At 49.0% G+C, this 11,488-nt stretch overlaps 1 protein-coding gene across 1 annotated transcript; it reads left to right on the top strand.

Moving 5' to 3' along the window:
- Nucleotides 1–8,913: 8,913 nt before the first annotated feature.
- ARL4C (ARF like GTPase 4C) lies at nt 8,914–11,212 on the top strand. Its single transcript, XM_028702749.2, has one exon. It carries the CDS (start codon nt 9,471–9,473, stop codon nt 10,050–10,052), a length of 582 nt encoding a protein of 193 aa, XP_028558582.1. The 5' UTR covers nt 8,914–9,470; the 3' UTR covers nt 10,053–11,212.
- The last annotated feature ends 276 nt before the right edge of the window (nt 11,213–11,488 follow it).

The raw sequence follows: 11,488 nt of genomic DNA on the forward strand, positions 1-11,488 counted from the left end.
AACAACCACCACCACCAACTGTTTGAAACCTGACAGTAATGCTGAACTTTAGTTTGCTGTGTTCCAGGACTACAAGGGTGTATCATATGGGCAACACTCCTTCTTGGGGTCCCAAAATCCCAGGACGTAATGATAGCATGGCCTACTCATGTTCTTGTGGTGCCTTAGACTTGAGCCTTAATACATATAGCAGCCCACAGTTATCCACTGGGCATAATAGCACAATGCCATACATACTCCTTGTTGACTCACCAGTAGATCCTCTTACACCTTAGAGGCTTTTGATAGGAAGCTCTGCACAAGCCACACTATTTTGAGGAGATGTCTTACATTTGCTCTTGCAGCAGTGAAGTGGAAACTATGTCCCTTTCAATCTCTCTTCTGTAATATAGCTGAATTCAGGGTAGAACATTTCGCCACTTTGCAGTAATGACAACTAGCAGCCCAGTGGGTGACATTCTATGGCTCATGAAACACAGTGGAGCAAGATAATAGTTCTTTTTGCCCATAACCCTCACAGGATTTCTTATGGTGCATGTTGTTCTCCTAAAATAACAGCTCTGTTGCCAAAATCTCTCAGGTTTGTTTATGCACAGCTTAAGCAGAGCGAAATGAGTTGAAAGCAGTGCTTTTTTTCTGGGGGGAAGATGCAGGGGTACGCATACCCCTAAACATTTTGTGAATCCAAGTTTGGCCTCATTGAGGGGCAGTATTTCAATATGAGTGGGAAAATGGGAGTACTCCTAAACATTTCTTTAGGAAATAGCACTGGTTGAAAGGAAGATAAGAAGTCCCAAGCCAGTTAAAACTCCTCAAGCAATATCTAGATCGGCCTCCACTGACCACTAACCTGGTGCCCTCCAGGTGCTTTGGTCTATAACTCTTGCTAGCATGGCTGTGATGAAGGGGGGGGAACAGTGGTGTCCTTCTGCGGCTGGTATCACCACACTCATTAGGTGGGGAGAGGGCAGGGCAAGGTGGCAGCAGAGAAGTGGGAGGAATCTGTGGTCTTAACCCTAGTTCCTTTATATGGTCACTGGGTTTTTACAGGGAGCCCACACAATACTGCTAACAGATTGTTCCACTCTGTCTGGCTCTGTTTTTGCAGAAGTAATTTGTGTTGCTTTGGAGTAATAATACACAAATGATGCATCAGCCTGTGTAATATGGACAAGCAAAATCCTTTTGAGGAGTTTAAAGGCTACTGTACTTTTTGCTGAAAGTTGTATATCTACAAGGCTACTCCATTTTATTGTTTGCTGCTTAGAGTGGTTGTGTGTAACCTTTAAATGGGCAGGATTCGACTTCCGGGGAGGCGCCTCCAGCAATGGCTGGATTCCTCTGATCGGGAGGAATCAGCTCCGTGGAAATCTGGGTCTGGCCGCCACGGCGAAGGCGGAGACCCGTCAAAAATCACAGGCGGGAGAAGCCTGTGAGCGTGGGATTCGGTGGGCACCTTCTGCGCCTCCCCCACTCGCGGGGAAACCCGGTTTCGGGGATCCGGAGCGACGTGGGGTGGGCGGCGCGGTGCTTCGAATCATCTGCTTCTTTCACGGAGCGAAGCCGCATAGCTGTTGGAGAGCGCTGACTTTTTCCTGTGGACAATTTGACTCTAAAGTAACTACCCGTGAATAGAGCTTAATCGGGAAAATTGGATTTTTAAAACGTCTAATTTGGCATCGAAACGGGGAAGGTTCAATACAGGAAGTCCACCTTCCCCTTTTGTAAATAGTCTGAAGCAATTGAGGCTGCAAGCTGAAGTCTTGGAAAGCTTTTTGTAAAAGACTAAATTTTCATAAGTAAAGAATACAATCCCCCCTTGGAGGCAGGAGAAGAGGGGGGGGGAGTTGTGGACTGAGTTTGCCTGCGGAAGAGACCAAGAGAGGTAAAATACCGCCGCTTGGACCCTGGGAATGGGCTGCTAGTAGGTCCGACGTTTGGTGGGACATTTATTGACAGCGTTTGGATCGTTCATTGACAGTTAGCATAAGAGAAGATACATTGTTTCTACTGTCTCCAGCAGTGAAAGTAACTGAAAATTGAAACTAGTTTTGGGTCGTCTGAACTGTGCTTATAAGAGGATTTTATTTATCAATACAAATAGAAACTGTTTCCCTCTAGTGGAAGTTCTTGAAACTGGCGGCTATATAAGATCTGGGCTGGGAAATTTCCAGCTGTAAGATAAAAATCGTGAGACTGTGAGACTGACCTTGAATCTATTGAGTGTTATGGCAGATGGGAAAGACGGAATGTCGCCAGAAGAGGCCTTAGCGGTTGTATTAGTGAAAATAAGTGACTCGCTGGAATAGCTTCATAAGAAAATAGATGTGATAAATATGAAAGTGGATGCTGTAAATATTAAAAATGACTTGATGGCAGAAAGTTTAAATAACCTGGGACAAAAGGTGAATACCAATACAGAAACCACCCAGAAATTGATACAGGAATCTACCCTGATACGGCAAACTGCGGATGAAGTTAAGGAGGAAACCCTTGCTGCTGAAGTTAAAGTAATTCAACTGGAGAGAGTCTCATCCATACAAGGACAACTTGAGGAATACAAGCTGACACCTGTTATGACTGAACTTAAAGAGAAACAGATGAAATTGAGGATCAGAGCCCTACCTGAGGAAAATAAAAGCTTGATAGAGTTTCAGGAGGAGATAGGACCAACTTTGGTTGAGAAAGAGAGGTATTTGGGGGTTAGTATGACCTCCAGAAATGTGAATCTATTCAAGGGCAACTGTGAAGGACGTCGGCTTGAAGAGAAGGGGGATTTGGAAATAGGGTCAAATTGGAAGTTGTTATTGCTGGGACGAGTTGCTGTGGTGGGGACGAGGGTTGCTGTGATGTTGGGGATGTCACTTTTGTTTCAAACATTGCAAGCTTTGGATGGGAGGGATTGTCTCAGGAGGTGGCAGAGGGACGCCTCTAGATTTGGTTGGCAGAGCAGGAAGCCTCGAGTAAAATTTAAGATGTTAACGGATGCTAAAGAAGGAGGTGGACTTGCCCTGCCAGACCCCTAAATTTTGTTGTGAATCATCTGCTTTTTGCTGGCTGAGAGAATCGGCAGAATCCGAGACCAGGGAGAAGAGCTGGTGGAAAATACTGGAAGTTTAAAGACTATTTATAGAAATATTGCAAAATTAATGAATGTTAGAACAAAGTTGGAATGAAGTTATATGGCTTTAGCAGAAATGTTATAAGGAATTAAGTATAAATAGATTAATAGAGCATTAAAGGGAACAAAATAAGGTTAGAATGTGTTAAGATAATTATAGGAAAGGAAACAGAGGAAGATGGAAAGGAATTGCTGAAATAATTAATTGATGTGGAATACAAAAAGGGAGGTGTGAGGAAGTCGTGGAAATAAGCGAACGAAAAGATATGACATTGAAATTGTTTAATGTGTTGTAAATGGTCTTTGTTTTGTTTTATTTGTCTTATGTGTTAGTGTTTTGTAGTGTTTTTGTATTGTGTTGTTTTTGTTGTTGTTTTTGTTGTTGTTTTTTGTAGTGTTTAAATTTTTGGAAACTCAATAAATATTATTTTTTTAAAAAATACAGTAAATGGGCAGGATTCAAGTCCTGTCAGCAGAAGGATGTCTGCATGAGCAAGGCGGCTCTCTGTCCTCTCCTCCACAACTGACTCGGAGTGTGTGTGTGTGTCTGGAGAGCCCCCTGGAACAGCACAGCAAGCAAAGGAGAGGGGGATTATTCCATCTGGCAAAGGAAAATGCTTCCCTGACAAAACGATCCCCTTATGGATTCTCCCTATGAATTTATTTAGAGGCATTTATACCCTTTGCCATGCAGTTTTGACTCCCAAGACGGGTTACATACAGCTCAATACAATTAAGCCATAAATTAATACCCCACCTTTGGAGAAAGTTTCTCCTCAGAGCAGCTTACAACAATACTTAAAATCACAACATTATTACAATATGTAAAATAGTCATGGAATGACTATTCTAAAAATAAAGCCAATAGCCAACTATAAATCAATTTAAAAACCAAGGCCGAGCATTGAACAGCAATGTACATTAACTCCTAAAGGTCCTCAAGAATAAAAGTTTTCAAGGATCTAGTAAACGTTGATGATGATGAGGCCTGCCTAATCTCAGAAGAAAGTCACTGCAGAAACGGCTCAATTGTGCATGCCTTTTTGGGTGGTCATTTAGGCAAGATCTCAAGGTACAGACAGTTTGATATGGGTATAGGTGATCTCCACTAACCTGCTCCCAAACTGCCCAGGGCTTTGAAGATCAGAACCAGCACTCTGAATTGAGCTGGAAGGGCACTGACAACCTGCACAACTAGTACATTATAAGCATAAAATGTTCTGACCACCTAGTCCCTAAAGGAAGTCAGCTGCCTAATTTTGCATCAGCTGAGTGCATCAAATAATCTTGAAAGGCAGGCCTATTTAAAGTTTATTTCAGTAATCTATTCTGGATGGGACAATTAAAAACAAAAGAATTGCCTCCTGGATCAGGACAGTGGCCCACCAGCATACTGGTCTCACGGTGGCCAGCTGGATGCCTGGGTGTGCACAGGTAAGCCTTGTTGTTGTTTTGTTGTTTAGTCGTTTAGTCGTGTCCGACTCTTTGTGACCCCATGGACCAGAGCACGCCAGGCACTCCTGTGTTCCACTGCCTCCCGCAGTTTGGTCAGACTCATGTTTGTAGCTTCGAGAACACTGTCCAACCATCTCGTCCTCACAGGTAAGCCTACTTCCATTCAAAGGCCAAAAAGAGCAATCGCTCAGCAGCACTAGCAACCAATCGCTCTAGCAACCAAGGTCTCTTGAATGTTGTTAGCAAAGTTTGCTTTAAGACAAAGGGACAGCTGTTTGTTACAAAAGGTTGTTCTTTGACTTCCAGGAGCCTTTTGCCTCGGCTTACAGATGGTGTTGTGATGGGTGTGCAACCGAGACATTTTCTGGAAAATCCCTGATTAGAAATTGCTACCGATACAAAGCTGTGTATGGGCCATCCATCTGGAAGATAAATTGTAATCTGTATGTGGCCAGTCAGGCAAGCCACAGAGGCTAGCAGGCTAGCTATCTATAAATCAGATAATTTTGGGCATAGTTTATGAGAAGCTTGTGCACCGACTGATCCAGCCATGGGGCTGTGCAAACTGAGGCTACCTGGGGAGTCACTTTGCCACTTCTTGAGGACTTCCAAGTGGCAGATTGAGGTACTTGCTTGGCATGTATAGATTGCTTGCTGTTTAGAATAAAATCTTCTCATTCACTTGTGTTTTGTATTACGTCTGAATCTCATTTTAAAAGAACCACCTTGCATTGGGCAAGATAATGTTTTCCTGAACTTCTGAACTGTTTTGATGGTTAGTCAGTATGGGGTGTGTACATTCCTCGTTCAAGAATGTCCTAGTCAGTCAGAAGTATTTGAAGTATCTGCTAATCATTATCCTTTGTACTGTTTGTCTCCTTGAAGCTCACCTATATATTTTAATATGGAACCTGAAACTTGACTCCAAACTGGTTTTAGAAATATGGGGAAATATCCAGTCTTTCTTTGCAATGCAACCCTCTGGATAAACCAACCGAGCTTTACAAATAAATTGCTGTTTGGTAAATTCAAAACACAATCCTTTACCCAGTAAGAGCAAGAGTTTCTCTCTGCATCTCTATGAAATAGAGAATGAATGGTTGTGTGCTGTGTATCAGTGATGTATGAGAGAGAATATACTGTTGGTATAGTGGCCCCTGAAGGTTATCCTCAAGGTCCCTGCCTTCCCACACTGGGAAGCAGCAGGAGATGTGATGACAGGTGTGGCAAGACTGAATGATGGGAGAAGTCTGGCAGCAACCTGTCCTTGTCTGTTCTGAAGCAAATATAACCCCCAAGCAAGCAGTTGCTCCATTTGCTCTCTCCACCTCTGTCATTTTTGTGAACAAATTGACTTCTAAAGGGCATTTCTTTCCTCCATGCCCTCAGACCAAACCTTCCTTGGACATGCAACCGCCCAACAAACACAGTGTATGAACCCAACAGAAGCATGGCCCAACCCACCAATTCCCACAGCCATAGGAACACATTTCCCACCTGCGGCAATCGCTGGAGCTGCTGCAGCGCATAGCCATGGTTGCCTGGCTAAAGGGCTCATCAGGTATTTGAGACCGACAGCTCATGAGTACTGCTGAACGGCCTCTCAGCACTGCACTGTGCTCTTTTGCCTTGCTTTAGAGACTTGGAGCCAGGTCTTTAATCCAGCCAAGGGGTGGGTAGGGCCAGCAGCCCACCCACAAGGCAAGGCAACCGCCTCAGGTGGCAGGATCCATAGGGGCAGCACATCCAGGCTCATAGAAGCCAACTCCTAGAGCTCAATGTCCCTTATAAAATATTTGAGGGGACCGCACCACATGTTGATGGGCATTGCCATTCAAATGGTGGTGGTGGGGGGTACTGTATCATGTGATCAGTTATATGGGGCAGAGGTTACCTCTGTTTGGGCTCCAAGGAATTGCTCACTGCTGCTCCTGCAGTGACAGCGACAGAGCGCTGCAGCACGCTCCTTGGAGACTGGATCTGCTGTCCCCTTGGCAGCCCCCCCCCCCCCCCGCTGCCTCTACAGTAGCCTCTTGGTGAATAGGACTCACTGCTGGTCTCCTCCCTCCCTTGTTCCCTTCACTCACTCCTTCTCACTAAGCTTGGGGGGGGGGGGGAGCAGCACCATTTGTGGTTTGCCTCAAGGGCCAAAATGTCATGGGCTGGCCCAAGCACATGCTTCAGAAGAAGGATTTCCGTCAGGTCTGCAGCAGCATTCTATGCCTCCACCACTGTGAAGATGGAAAGGGACGAATAACTGCCCACGTATGTCCCACTGAGCAAGATAACAAATTATTATCTCCCCCCACCCTTGATACAAGGAGCTTGGAGGGACTTTGATGGTTTTCCTCCTGCCTCTTTTGTCTTCACAACAACCCCAAGAGGTAGGTGAGGCTAAGAGACAGTGATACCTTGCAGTGGCGTAGCGTGGGTTGTCAGCACCCGGGGCAAGGCAAGTAATCTGCGCCCCCTAACCCGTGGATTTTAGCACTTGAGTCTCTTCCACTAGATTAGTTAAAGAAACCCTTACCCCCTAAGCACATGTATTGTTTGTTAGCCAGCACTGCAGTGAGAGAGAGTGAGTGAGCCAGGTAGGGGCAGAGAGCTGCGAGTGCGAGCGCCCCCCCCCCCGATGTTGCGCCCGGTGCGGTCGGCCCCCCCTGCACCCCCATGCTACGCCACTGATACCTTGCACTCAAGACAGTAGTGTGGCACAGCAACTATGCCTGCCTCCTACATCCCACTCTGGCTAGGCAAAAGCAGCCAAGGAGAGGATGACGCAGGGCTGGTGTGGGATGTGGCCTGGGGAGGTAGAGTGCCAGAAAACAAGGCTGGATAACCTAGTTTGTCCCCACCTCACCCCCAGGCCTGAGTTTTCCCACCTCTGGCCAAAATGATAGAGACAGTCTAAATATAAGGTAAAGGGACCCCTGACTGTTAGGTTCAGTCAAGGACGACTCTGGGGTTGCAGAGCTCATCTCGCTTTACAGGCCAAGGGAGCCGGCGTACAGCTTCCGGGTCATGTGGCAGGGTCATGTGGTGAACCAGAACAGCGCACGGAAACGCCGTTTACCTTCCCGCCGGAGCAGTACCTATTTATCTACTTGGCTTTGACGTGCTTTTGAACTGCTAGGTTGGCAGGAGCAGGGAACGAGCAACAGGAGCTCACCCCATCACAGGGATTTGAACCGCCGACCTTCTGATCGACAAGCCCTAGGCTCTGTGGTTTAGACCACAGTGCCACCCGCGTCCCAGTCTAAATATAACTGTACTTTAACAATGTTACGCAAGTTGTTTCAGGGATTCTTATGGGTGGGATAGAAGTACAGTCATACCTCATGTTACATTTGCTTCATGATACTTTTTTTCAGGTTGTGTCCCGCAGCGACCAGGAAATACCAGAAAGGGTTACTTCCAGGTTTTGCCACTCGCACATGCGCAGACGCGCAAAATGACATCAGGCGCATGCACAAAAGTGGCGAGTCGCAACCCGCACATGCGCATACGTGCTGCTGCGGGTTGCATTCTATTCATGTTGCGAACGGACCTCTGGAACGGATCCCATTTGCATCCAGAGGTACCACTGTATACTCCCAAAAAGCAAAATATCCCCCTGAAGTAGCTACCCTGTGCCTGCCCCATAACCACTTCTGATGATTTAATGTTTCTCTGGAGGCTCACACGAAATTTGTGGACATATTTAACTAGCTATCAGGACGAAGTAGCCTGTTGAGAGACTGCATTCTCTCATGCAAACCTGCCTGGGCTTGGAGATCTTTTGGGGAGGCCCTTCTCTTGGTCCCCCCACTTTGGACCTTCCTCTCTATAGACGGGCTTCCTCCTTGTTCTCCTTCAACGGGCAGCTGAGGACTTTCTTGCCCCAAGGGGCTTTGGGGAAGTGACCGCCCGGCAGTTTCTATTGTAATGATTTTATGTGTTCTTTTATGTGTGTGTATTTTAATCCCACTAACGTTTAATTGTGTTTCGGTTACTGCGTTTCTTTCTGTATGTTTTCAGCCGCTTCGATTTCAGTTGCAAGCTGCCTTGAGTCCCCTTGTGATGCTAACAGTCCTCCATCACATCAATCTCCACTCTTCCGCCTTAGTCTCAGGGTTTTGTTCCATCTACTTCGGATACGACGGTGACTCCATTCGGGAAGCGCTCACCTCCCGCCGGAAAGTGGTACAGCCCAGACGCCGGCCGGCCACCTTCTCCTCGGGTGGGGAAGGGAAGGAGAAGGGGCGGGAGATTGGTGGGCGGGGAGCCCGAGGGAAGAGGAAGCCGGGGAGGGAGGCCGTGGCGGGGGCGCGCGCGCTTGTGCAGCCCCTCCCTTCGCCGCTCTCCGGCTGGGCGTGGGACTGCGCGCTACGGAGGGAGGAGGGCTTTGATGGATTGAACTGCAGTTGCGGGGCTGGAGGCTGGCAAGGAGCCGCTGGGAGCGCGCGCGCGGTCGGGGCTTCCTCCCGGGCGCCTGGTCGGGGAAGCGGAGCGGGGAAGGAGGCCTCTTCCCTCGGGAAGGTGGGCAGAACCCAGGAGGAAGAGGAGGAGGGCGCCGCCGCCGCCGCCGCTGCTGCTTCCCGCCTGAAAAATGAATGAATGGGCCGGGAGGCGCAGCTGAGCCGCCGCCGCCGCCGGAGCCCCGAGTCTCTCCGCCTCCCTCGCGGGTGGAAGGTCTCGCCGGCGAGCCGCCTTTGTTCGGCGCTCGGCAGGGCTGCGGAGTCATGAGCGCCGCCGGCGGCCGCCGCCGCTCGGAGCCGGGCGCGTGGTGAGAAGGCGCCGCCGGAGCGAGGCCAGGCTCGCCTCCCCGCCAGATCCGGGAGGAAGCTGCGCCCGGCGCAGGAGGCTCTTTGGGCGAGGAGCCGGCGCTCCGTCCCCCCCGCGCGTCCGCGGCGCCATGGGGAACATCTCCTCCAACATCTCCGCCTTCCAGTCGCTGCACATCGTCATGCTGGGCTTGGACTCGGCGGGCAAAACCACGGTGCTGTACCGGCTCAAATTCAACGAGTTCGTCAACACGGTGCCCACCATCGGCTTCAACACGGAGAAGATCAAGCTGAGCAACGGCTCGGCCAAGGGCATCAGCTGCCACTTCTGGGACGTGGGCGGCCAGGAGAAGCTGCGCCCGCTCTGGAAGTCCTACAGCCGCTGCACCGACGGCATCATCTACGTGGTGGACTCGGTGGACGTGGACCGGCTGGAGGAAGCCAAGACGGAGCTGCACAAAGTCACCAAGTTCGCCGAGAACCAGGGCACCCCCTTGCTGGTCATCGCCAACAAGCAGGACCTGCCCAAGTCGCTGCCGGTGGCGGAGATCGAGAAGCAGCTGGCGCTGCACGAGCTGACCCCGGCCACCACCTACCACGTCCAGCCCGCCTGCGCCATCATCGGCGAGGGGCTCACCGAAGGCATGGACAAACTCTACGAGATGATCCTCAAGCGCAGAAAGTCCCTCAAGCAGAAGAAAAAGCAACGGTAGACCAGGAAACCCGGACGGAGCTTGATCTCCTGGCTTGACACGTCCCTTACGGAGCATCAGATGAATGCCTGGGCCCATCCACCTCTCCATGCTGTCCCAGACCCCTTCCGTTTGCTTCCCCATTAAGAGGCAGGGTATCGTTTTCGTGTTGGCTGGCACTTGGGATGCAGGTCAGATCTGCGCATGTCCGCTTCCCCCTCCCGCTGCGAAGCCGCCATGAGCCCCAGGCAGAGGAGGGAGCCTCGCCTGAGTTTTCCCATTCTAGCAGGACTAGAATACAGGCGAGGACCACATGGTTTTATCAGCTGCTTCCGTCCCTGGGGACTAACCTACACAACGCATACCCTTGTTGAAATTCCTCTGGAAGGTGTCTTTTTAACTAGATCTGGGTATATGTAATGGGAGGTGAAAGCCAGAAGGCTGGATAGCGCAGGGCAGGACCCTGTTTCATCTGGATTAAAGTTTGTGCTGCCATCTCAGGATCTCGGTAGAAGCCCAAGGTGATGTGTGCATGAAGAACTAGACTTAAGAAATACTGCTTGATAGGGGAAAGATGCTGTGGTCGGGAGGAGAAAAACTGGTGCAGATGAAAGTAAATCTTCAGTGTATATTGCTTCACTGGCTCATTGAAGCCAGCCTTTGTGGAAACTGGTTTTCAGTCTTAAGATAAGATAGACATCGCCAAGGTATTTATGGTCTGGCATTGTGTCGGGTTCTTATTACCACAGTCCACATGATGCGGTGCTACTTCCTGGAGTGACGTGTGTTTCGAGAAAAGTGTCCCTGCCATTTCAGTTGGGTGTGAGGGTGTGCAGCAGTGCCTGAAAGCGGGGGGGGGGGGGGCAAGGAGGACAGCCCTTTAGGCTCCGTTCAGAACGCAACACCCATGTACTGCTGTGTTAAAAGAGAATTCTGTATGTTGATTGTGTGTTGATGCACTTGAATTGTAAAATCTTGAGCTGCCTGGATCTTTGGTGACCTGCGGCTGCTGCCTGGTGCTGTGTTCTAAGCATTATGCTAACAGATTTTATTATCTTTTCATAACCAGTCTATACACTGTAGCAATAACCAGGAAAACATTTTCTCAATCATACTTTCTTACTGTAACATTTGACTGCAGACATCCCACCCCTTCTTCACTAAATCCAATCAGACTTAAATACTCTGACTGGCCTTTCAATCAATTAGTGCATCATTCTGATGATTTTCATGAACCAGAGGCCCAGCTCACTGCAGCAATGAGAAGCAATGGGTTGTGGGAGGAGGCCCAAAGACACTTTGACTAAGCTGATGAAGTACAAAGAAGGATTCCGTACCAAGTGGATATTCTGAAGAGAACAAATATTTTGTGTAAGCGAGAGAACTGCCCACCGGGCTGACAAGTCACCTCAACGGGTGGAATTCTGAGTTCCATCAGTGTAAGCATTTGAGTTTGC

Source organism: Podarcis muralis, chromosome 1 (genome assembly GCF_964188315.1).
Source record: "Podarcis muralis chromosome 1, rPodMur119.hap1.1, whole genome shotgun sequence".
NCBI lineage: Eukaryota > Metazoa > Chordata > Lepidosauria > Squamata > Lacertidae > Podarcis > Podarcis muralis.

What these genes read in the sequence shown, in the direction of transcription:
- ARL4C (XM_028702749.2), top strand. Translation starts at nt 9,471, where the DNA reads ATGGGGAACATCTCCTCCAACATCTCCGCCTTCCAGTCGCTGCACATC.